Source organism: Acipenser ruthenus, chromosome 8 (genome assembly GCF_902713425.1).
Source record: "Acipenser ruthenus chromosome 8, fAciRut3.2 maternal haplotype, whole genome shotgun sequence".
NCBI classification, from domain to species: domain Eukaryota; kingdom Metazoa; phylum Chordata; class Actinopteri; order Acipenseriformes; family Acipenseridae; genus Acipenser; species Acipenser ruthenus.
Genome location: NC_081196.1, coordinates 53,901,847 through 53,912,719, shown reverse-complemented (window position 1 = coordinate 53,912,719; position 10,873 = coordinate 53,901,847). Strand labels below are relative to the sequence as shown.

At 39.9% G+C, this 10,873-nt stretch overlaps 1 protein-coding gene across 3 annotated transcripts; it reads left to right on the top strand.

Moving 5' to 3' along the window:
* Positions 1-305: 305 nt before the first annotated feature.
* Positions 306-8,435, top strand: LOC117407510 (DNA dC->dU-editing enzyme APOBEC-3H-like). 3 transcript variants are annotated; one of them, XM_034012624.3, is made up of 6 exons: positions 306-625; positions 4,272-4,377; positions 4,761-5,001; positions 5,470-6,066; positions 6,555-6,591; positions 7,520-8,435. In XM_034012624.3, exons 4-6 carry the CDS (start codon positions 5,518-5,520, stop codon positions 7,702-7,704), a joined length of 771 nt encoding a protein of 256 aa, XP_033868515.2. In that variant the 5' UTR covers positions 306-625; positions 4,272-4,377; positions 4,761-5,001; positions 5,470-5,517; the 3' UTR covers positions 7,705-8,435. The 3 variants fall into 3 exon arrangements, with proteins under 3 accessions (XP_033868515.2, XP_058885268.1, XP_033868516.2); XM_059029285.1 differs by lacking the exon at positions 4,761-5,001; XM_034012625.3 differs by lacking the exons at positions 306-625; positions 4,272-4,377 and having other exon boundaries at positions 4,407-5,001.
* The last annotated feature ends 2,438 nt before the right edge of the window (positions 8,436-10,873 follow it).

The window sequence follows — 10,873 nt, the reverse complement described above, 5'->3', positions numbered from 1 at the left end:
AGAAATAACTTAATATTTCCATTCCTAATCACATACTTGCATATTTTTCACCAGAGTAAAAGCATTAAAAGGCCAAGCCACTCAGTGGTTGTTAAACCGAAACGCGCAGCCTCTGACAAGCAGAAGTTATTACAGCGCCGGGGCAGACACTGAGATTCCAACACTTTGGGTTTGTTCTATTACCAGTCCTGAATCTGTATAGTGTGAAAATGGAAATGGCAAATTCCCCAAACTCCTCCAGGTCTGCATATCTGGACGGCTGCCATGTGTTCTCTACATCGCTGAATCTCGCAGAACTGAATGTACTTTGCCTGGGGCTCAGCCTTTCCAACTCAGTGAATGATTTACCTTCAGCCTTAGCAAACAACATTTTCCATATGGGTAATCATTAACAGTTAGAGACATATTAAATGGACAAACAGGATGCGCTATATCATGTCTATCTACAGACCTACATTTAAGTCCACGTCAAGGGGTTAGCAATCTTTCAGTGAAGGATATTTTGGCCCACATCATTATCTGATTTCATTAACATCCGCTGCTGCTAAGTGTTGTAGACTACGAAGTTTAATATTTGCACAAGCTTCATGTAATGCGAGTAGCATACCTTTTGATGTAACGTAAGGTAAGTTAAAAAAATAATTTAAAGTACAACATTACTACTCAGCTGTAGCATAGTACTGTATTTTAAATCCGCTTTGTGTGAAATATACAGTGAGCGGTGGAACAAAATGACGTGGGGTCATTATGATTCTACCGTGAACAAGAATTGTTTTGTAAAATGTGACAATGTAGAGAAAGATAATGTAATCAAATAAACCACCGTTTCTTTTTTAAAGAGGTATTTACATCAACTTTAAAACGTTTTTTTTTTAATGTGTATGCTATCAAAAGACGCGTCTGCACTTAAAACCAATTAGAAAAGCATATTTTAAAAAAGTAAAAATCACACAAGACAGCAAGAACACATTTCCACAATGTTGCATCTTCAATCTCCTTTTCGTTGTAAAAAGTTAAATCTGTAGGTTTAATATCGGAAGCAAGGCATTGGAATGTTGTATTATTATCATCTAAAACGATCTGATTTATTATTATTATTATTATTATTATTATTATTATTATTATTATTATTATTATTATTATTATTCCTACAGTAGTCATAATCCCACAGATGGTAGTTTTGCACCATTGGCTCCTCAACCAAGCACACACACCAAATGTCTGAATCTGCGGTTCCTCACGTACTGAGCAGGATTACTGATGCAACAACACATCATCAGTAGGGTAAAACTAACCTGTCTCACGACGGTCTAAACCCAGCTCACGTTCCATATTATTGGGTGCACAATCCAACGCTTGGTGAATTCTGCGTTAGATTGTTCACCCACGAATAGTGTTATTATAGAAGTTCGTTTTCTTTTTCCATAAATACCGTAAAGTGTTTGTACCCTGTAGTGTTGAAATACCAGTAAAGCGCGCCCTCCAGTGGGAAGAACAAGGCATTTGTAATAGTTTTGGTTTCGGACATAAATAATTCACCGTCATCCTCATGCTGTATACCAAAACGCATACACTCTGCAGACATTAGGTGTGTTTACACTAGCATAAATATTCCGGAACGAGCGTTACGAGGACGTATTCCGGAATATTTTAGTAGAGTAAACGTTAGCGAACGCATTCCGGAATCCGTCCTGTTGTCTCCACAAAAGTTGAGTTTGTATTCCGGACTGAGAGAACAAGAGGACGGATTCCAGTATACTTTGCTAGTGTAAACGCGCTGAGGGCATGTTCCGGCTGACTGGAGCAAAATACACAACGGGCACTGCACGCCAAGCAACAACGTCATCACAGTGCTGCCTTCCCATAATTCATAAACACAAACAAGAAAATCTGTTCAACTACCAAGTCCTACCATCTAAGCAAAGTGATTTCCATTACATGAGAGTAGATGTTAAAACTTCATGCTGATTTGAACTCGACTCTCGCCATGATAAGCACCAACTAAGACGTAGCTTTACAGTAAACTAATGTGATCCATCTGTGTCTCCATCCATTTGTGTTTCCTTCCATATGATGATGTAGATATCCTTCTGCCTGGTGTTGACGGCTGAAGTGTAATGCTGGCTCCAGGGACCAGCATATTTTGCCTCCCTGGTGCATCAGCACACACAACGGCTGCGATGCTGGCTCTGGGGATCAACCACAGTGCAGTCTCCCCAGCGAATCAGCATGACAACTGTCTGGATTGAGCTAAGTAGGGTACATCCCTGGGGTCTTGAAGTGGGCACCTTCCATCCTCAGTGTTTCGTCGACTAGCCCACGACACCTCAAGGGGGCTCGACAGTGATTCTGGCATCCCAGCTTCACCCCCCCTCCGTCCCCCACTCAACTCAGCCCAGCTTACTTACCCATACATTAGCGTTGCTTTCTTTCTATTGTGCTTCAGATCCCCAGCCAGAATCTTTCCGTCTCAACCACAGCCAGTTGCTGCTCCTTTCTGTTGCTTCAGATAAGTTCTTCACTGTGCAACGCAACTCTTGGCCACTGAACCCGACATCTCTGAGAAACCGGGTTGTAGAGTGTGCCACAAATCCTCAACAACCCACTTCCACTGGGTAAACCCGAACTCTCCATCCTCGCTGTTCCACTTCAGCAGCTAATTGAGCATACCAAAGTTTCTTCCTCTCATACACCTCATCCACAGCATCCTCCCATGGCACTGTTAACTCTACCAGATGAACAAGACATGCTGATCCAGACCACAAGGCAATGTCTGGTTGAAGGTTATTGGTGGCAATCTCAGATAGAAAAATAAGCCATTGACCAACATCTGCCAGCATTTTCCAGTCTCTAGCAGCTTCCTGGGCGAGGCTTGGTTTTAATACCTTTTCTTGGTGGTTGCTCTCCTGGATGGAGGAATATTGTCTTTTGTGTGTAATGCTTTGATGGAACTGGTGGCAACTTATTGGTCATGTTACGCTTGTCTTCCAATGCTAAGGCCAAACATCGCAGCACCTGGTCATGGCGCCAAGTAAACCGTCCTTGGCTAACACCCCCTTACATCCTGTCAAAAGGTGCCTTAATGTTGCAGGTGATGAACACAAAGGACATGAGGGATCCTCACCCACCCAGAGGTTTAGGTTCTGTAGTGATGGGAGAATATCATATGTTGATCTGATGAGGAAACTGATCCTGCTCTGTTCCATTGTCCATAAGTCTTGCCAGCCAATCTTGCATTGTTCCACACTCTCCCATCTCATCCATTCTCCCTGCTTGGCCTGGGAAACTGCCTTTACATACCTCATACTCTCCTCCTGCTTTTGCACCTCGTTGACTACCAGCTTGCTCCGTTGAGCTGGGGTTGCCTTGTGCCATGTAGGAGGAGCTGAACTAAGACCAAGACCTGAACTTTCCATGCTGAACATAATATCATGCTGAACTTAATAACCATAATATCACCAATTCGAAGGGCAGCCTTTGCATCTTCCACGGCTTTCTTTGCCACCCACTTTCTTCCAGTTTTCAACACAGATGCTGCCTCCCTTATGCATTTGTCGCGTGAATCTACTAATGTAATTTCCAGTCGGATCTTTGCACACTTAAACTCATTGGTTAGAGCAGAGACTGGTAGCTGCAGTATTCCTTTACCATAAAGTCCCACTCCCAACCACTTCCTGACGTATGAACTGATTAAAGCTTCCAGCTTCTCAACTGTTGTCAAATAAACCTCATACACAGTCAGTGGCCACAGCAGCCTTTGCAGGAGACCAAACTGAAAGCAAAATGAGTTTCAGTTTGCCCAGTAAAGTTTTATCTACTACTTTACCTTTAATTATAGAGATGTTCCTTGATTTATTGGGCTTGAACTGCATTCGTGCCCATTTGATGTTATTGGTTAATTTGCCCAACAACCGATTAGTGCAGGCTACTGTTGTAGTCATGGTTGTCATGTCATCCATGTATGCTCGAATTGGTGGTAGTCGCATTCCAGAAGCCAAGCGCTCTCCTCCCATTACCCATGTTGATGCCCTAATAATTACTTCCATTGCCATGGTAAAAGCCAGTGGAGAAATGGCATTGCCATGTAGTGCTGAATTCTGAAGTTGAAAAACAAAATTGCAAATCTCCAAAGTAAGCTTTCACTAAATTTGTTATTGTCATCGGTACACTGAAAAAATCAAATGCTGCCCAAAGAAGTTCATGTGGCACTAAACCATATGCATTAGCCAAATCCAGGAATGTCACATGGATCTCCTTCCTCTCCTTTTTAGCTGATTGAATTTGTTGCCAGATCACATTGATGTGTTCTAAGCATCCTGGGAAACCTGGAATGCCCGCTTTTTGTACTGAAGTGTCAATGAAAGAGTTCTTTAATAGGTAAGTTGACAATCTGGTTTTTCTTCTTTTTTTTAATGCATTTGTTTTTACACAAGCACAAACACAAGCCAAGTTAGTAGAAACAATTGGGGCAACCTTGACCCCCACCGCTTTTTTACAGTTGTGTCTATTTGCTTGGTGCTGGCCAAGGTTGCTCCAATTGTTTCTTCTAACTTGTGTTTTTGATACAAGTTATAAGAAACAATTGGAGCAACCTTGGCCCCCATCAGCTTTACAGTTGTGCCTATTTGCTTTGTGCTAGACAAGGTTGCCCCAATGGTTTCTTGAAACTTGGCTTGTGTTTTTGATATCTCCACTTTAAATGACTGGGCACTTTTGATAACTTGGCATTTTTTCACATTTCCAATGTGTTTTTGTTTCAGATAGTAGTACTCACGAATAACATTTTTGATAAATGTGTTGGCTAGAGAGTCTTTATCAGCGCAGTTCTTTGAAAAGAGCCTTGCAGAATGGATTAAACTTGTTTTGTGTGCAAAGCTAGGAAGCCCATAAAAAAGCTGATTTCATTAACATCTGCTGCTGCTAAGTGTTGTAGACTACGAAGTTTAATATTTGCACAAGCTTCATGTGATGTGAGTGTCAAACCTTTTCATGTAACATAAGGTAAGTTCAAAAATAATTTAAAGTACTATATACAACATTACTCTTGTGTCAGCTACAGCATAGTACAGTATTTTACAGTGAGCGGTGGAACAAAATGACGTGGGGTCATTATGATTCTACAGTGAACAAGAATTGTTTTGTAAAATGTGCTAATGTAGAGAAAGATAATGTAATCAAATAAACCACAGTTTCTTTTTTAAAGAGGTATTTACATCAACTTAAAAAGTTTTAAAAAAAATACATTAATATACTGGACATATATATCATTATTTATTGTTGTATGAATGTGTACAAGTCAAATTAAAACTGGCAAAAACAGCATTGTGAAGTTGCAAGAGCAGCAGCTCATAACTCTGAGGTTACGTTGCATATCATTCTGCTGTAATTGTTAGCGGTGTTAACGTGCAGTCTAACAATACCAATAGTGCTCTTTGTACTAATGACGTGTCTCATGAAATCATTTTTCAGTGGTTCAATGAAGAGAAAAAGAAAGAAGACTGGCTCCATCTAAAGAAAATGCCTTTAGCATTGAAGAAAAAGCTACCAGAGTATGGATTTTATAGAGAATTTAATAACACTACCAGAAGTTTTAAAACATTGCTTTGTTTCAGTCTGAATCGGGAAAACAAGACACTTTGGGATCTTTGGGGATATACGTACAATGATCCATGCCAAAGCCACGCAGAAAGCATTGTGTTGAAAGAAATAGAGCATTTCTTTAAAGAATGCCACCCAGACACAGTTCAAAAGTACAAACTGACATTGTATATGTCTTTCAGCCCTTGCTATAAGTGCTGTGAAAGCTTGGCTAACTTTCTGAAATCAGAAGAAAGAATTGATCTACACATAAGAGCCTCAAAACTATACTTCTCTCAGAACTCTAGCAATCAGAAAGGTCTGCAGCAGCTCAAGCACCTAGGGGTCTCTATAAAGGTGATGGACAAGGAGGAGTTTCAGGACTGTTTCTATTTGTTTGTCAATGAGCTGAAGCAGTTTGAAGGGTGGCCTGATCTGGACAAAATGAGTGTACAGTATTCTGCTGCTCTGGAAGCCATTTTGAATCAGGTACAGCTTTGGCCTGCTTCCTGTTGGGAATTCTCTTTTTGCAATATTTTGTGCTCTGTGTGATGTGGGGGCATCTGAATATGACACTAGAGTATATTTTGTTCAGTGAGTGAGCAGGTGTAAGCAGGGTTTGTTTATCACAGAAAAATAAGGTTTGTGTTGTAAAGCATAGGTAAGCATTGTAAAGCCCATGGCAAATGGTGGTAAACTGTGGTTAATGGGTAGTATAACTATGGGAAAAGCATGGGAGAATAGTGAATCGAAGCAGGCCTTTTTAGTAATGCTTTTTATTATTTTAAAACAAGTTTCTTATCATGTATTTTCTACAGTGTATCAGTCATTTTTAGTTTATTTTATTAATTCATTTACATTGACTACATTCTAATACCCATTTCACTGCCTCTCCAAAATAATATGGCTTATAATTATAAAATATATTTGCTCCGGTCACAAATCTAACATTATATCCTTTTTTTTTTTTTTTTTAGTGCAAGACAAATACAGACTCGGGAAACGTCTCTGCAGGTGTGTATTGTAATGAATGGACACAATGACATCAGTTTTCTTTCATTAGTAAATGCAGTAGATGCGGTCTGACATTCACTTTCATTGGGAGATATCCTGATTACAGATGTGACAGAGGTTCCCATTCACAACAGCACACAAGCAGACTTTATTTTTTATTTACATCTAGGAGCTTATTTCTATATACCAATCCAATGCTGAATCAGGCTAATGTAACCATGGAAACAGAGTACACAATAGAAGTAATGTTTCAATGTAAAGTTGCTGATGCTGTGTGATTGTTACCTGTCGTATTCCACCAACACCTCTTTACCTCTTGTTCTGCCTGCACTACAGAGACCACACGAGATAAAACCATTGCTAATAGATACAGAAAAGATTAACAAGTCACTCATTTTCAACAGCCATATCACGTTATGGATATGAAACATACATGGCCATATATTAAATATGCAAGACCGAAATAACAAGTTGAAACATTTATTTCACCCAAACACATTCAATAAGCCACTGTGTAAACTCCCATCTCAGATTGTTTTTCCATAAGAACGTAAGGGTCAGAGAGACGGACGTGTTCCTGAGTAAAAGTGGGGAAAAACTCATTCCCTCGTTCACTTACATATGATATGTGTATTACACAATAAAAAATTATTGGCAATGTAAAAAAAACTACTGCTACCTGAACAACACGTTATACAGCAACGTTTTCTTGTAAACACTGCTAAGAGATGTGAATTTCAATAAAAACAGACTGACAAACACTATTTCAAAAGCTTTGTGATTATGGCCCATTATTTACCGTACAATACATTCTCTGCTGTGGCTCATTTTAAAAACAATTCTTTTTAAATGTATACTGAGTTTTTAAGTAACGCCATGTATTTCATGTCATTTTTTTCTCTCTTTCATTCTCCTATTCTGTCAACAGACAGTGCTGCACTGGAGAGCAGTCCACTTCACGCAGATCCCACCGGTCACTTTGACAACCTGACCCCTGACAACAACAACAGAGACAGGCCATCTGAGAGTGAAACTCCACAGAAATGCAGCATTAAAGATGGATGTGTTGGCAGTTCTAAAGGAGTTAAAAGGAAGCTTTCTTTTGAGGATTAAAAAGATAAGACCCCAACATATACACACCGCTTGGATGACAATTGTCAAGTTCATGTAATACACAGTGTTGCCAGGATAAACCACAGATGGAATTTGTATAATTTACAGCACTGGAGAATCATTCTGGATTGCATGAACCATACCTACTGTATCTGTAGGTGTAAAATATTATTTTGACATCATATATGATTTTGCAGTAGACTATAAATAGTATTATGACATTATGATGAAAACACTAGATAAACACATATTATACTGACCCCATATCACAACAACACTTTGTGAAGATGTATACCACAGCGGCAGGAAACAATTTCTTTCAGTGCTTTACTACAAACATGGCTCTTTATTATTAAGGAAATCACTGGCAGTATCTTTGCTGTCTTGTCTAATTTAGGTTGGGAAATAACTAGTTTTTAACAATCTTAAGAATAATGGCATGGTTTTTGTTAACTGTTTTATATTGTTATTGATCGTTCATTGAATGGAATGAATTATGAATTGATGTATCATCATTTCTTTTGGCTCTAGCAATGAAGAGGTGATGCTTCTGATCGCACTCCGAAATATCAATGTAAAATCGTATCCTTACTAGTTTATGAATGCTGTATAGACACTTTTTCATACCTTTCTTACCACAAAAACACAATGAGGCTATCAGAATACATACTAATGCTTGATGTGTCAAATTATTGAACAAAGGGAAAATAAAATACAAAATGTCTGATGTATCTATTTGCATTCAATATTCAATAGCACCTCAGGTATTCAGGTATTTAACCTGTGGAAAGCGTTTCATAACAAAAAGAAGGTTCATAAAGTAAATAATTAGATTCTGATAACAGCAGAAAGTGTCCCACCCTGCCATGACACACAATGACATTTTGACAACACCTGTACATTCCACCAGTGTAAGGTCTTACGATTGGATGAAGATCTCACCTCAGCAGCGAGGTTGGCATTCTGGGTGGCATGGAGGCTTGTCCTCCCTTGCATGCTGATTCCAGCCCACACCACAACAGATCCTCCTCCAGTCTATCGTGTTCTGCAACATGCTGCAGCTAGAAATGTGTCCTCCAGACCCTGGCATGCCTGTCAGCATAATCAAGACAGGATGTGGATTTGTCAGTGAAGAGGACTGGCATCCAATCATTGATGCTCCATCTGACATGATCCTTAGCCCATCTCAAACATTCTGGATGTGTCAGATGTCAGAGGTAAGTGAATTGTGTAGAATTGTAGAATTCTAACAAGTTAGATTTCGAAGGTCATTTCTCAGTTGGGTAGTGTTTGTGAAAGGCCGGTGATGTGACTTAATTTGAATATGCTAATCTTCCTTAGGGGTTGCGACTCTTCTATGACCCCACCATGTTGTCTACTGACATCACCACTGGTTTGACTCCACCTTCCACAATGTCTAATTTGGCCCTGCCATAAGCAGGCTTTTTGTTCTGCATCATTTCCCACAAGTTAAACTGTATATTAACACAATAAGTCATTCAATAAATTGCACAGTGTGAAACTCCTCTTGTTAAAAAGCATATTCCCTATCAAATGTTGAGTAGTATATGTTATCTTAAAAAAAAAAACAGTCATTAGAAAACTTTCCTCAAGACAGTCCTTAAAGTTTTGTGAATAGGGGCCATAATATAAAACAGAAGAAGCACTTTTGTGCTTATTTTAGACCATGTGTGTGGGAAATCTTAGGAATAAAAAACAGCATTAATCCAAACACTGAGGATGTGAACAGTGATGCCAGGGCGTCCAAGGAAGACTTCTAGAATTGTTGTGTGGAATATCGCATCAGTAATAGAACTATTCAAAGGAAGTTAATGTGGTTTGCATTGGTAAAGCTGTCACCAAAAACCTAAAATTGCCCCAACAAATATGAAAAGGTGACTATTTTTATAATGGAATGCAAAGACTGGCTAAAATCGTATATAAATTACAGAATGTAAACAGAATTTCTACGCTGCTCACAGTATCATCCTGGAAACTATGTTTCAATTAACACAATATTTATGTCTCCCAAGACCCTGCTCCCGTAAGGTGCAAGACGGTCCAACCAGATCTCATCATGAGCCTTTTAACATCAAATAAGCGGGCTGAGCCAACACAATGGGGGTGATGTAAGGATACGCCCAAATTTATTTTGCGGGTACAAAACCCCCATAATGCTGCCATAAATCGTGTTTAGCAGCCGTAAAGTCTGATTTTACCGGTCACTAAAAAATGCGGCGTATGTAAAGAATGGTGTTGACCTGGCGTTCTGCACCCGCTGTCAAATCTGCACTTTTGCCATCATTAATCCAATACAATTATATTGAAATGCGTTCAAATGAAGAAAAGAGCATGGAATTGGGTAGGATCTGGATACTAAGCGAGTACAAACATTAGAATGTGATGTAAGGATTTTGCTTTGCACTTCACCCCTCTTCTCACAAGGTGCAAACCATTGTTAGAAGCGAGTAACTAAGAGCTGTATAAAAGCACACACCTGCAGAGACCTGTCATTCGCTTCAGGATGGCTGCTGTGGTACACTTCCTGATGTGGCGACACTTGGCTCTTGTTGAGGAAAGGCAGGAACACGTTCGGCGGAGAAGGGGAAGACGAAGATGACCCTGCATATTCAACCCCAGGGTCACATTGTTTGGGATGCCGGACGATTCAGTGCTAAAGAGTTATCGTCTCACTCCGCAGGTCATCCTAGACCTAATAGCTGAACTGAGGGATGAGCTAGACCTCAGCGTCAATCTAGGGATCGCTATCCCTGCACATGTGACAGTGCTGTGTTCTCTGCACTACTTAGCCTCTGGTTCCTTTCAGACCACAGTTGGAATGTCTGGATGGATAGCCCAATCCACCTTTTCCAGTGCTAGGCACATTTCTGGATGTCATGCTGAAAAGGGCAGGCCGATACATTTCCTAAGGATATTCGCATATAACTGATGTTGGCTGAGGCTTTTCCAAACAACTCCCGTTTCATGCTGAGTGACCTCAGCCTTAAGCACTCTCTCAGATCCTTCTCAGAAAACTTATTTTCGTGCTCTACAAATGTCATACAGCGACTACTGTTCTCTGTACTCCTAACTCTGCAAGTGCGGCTGCTAAAATGACTGATGCGCTCATTGAGACCCTCATTATCATAATTGCGGATAATTATTTGTG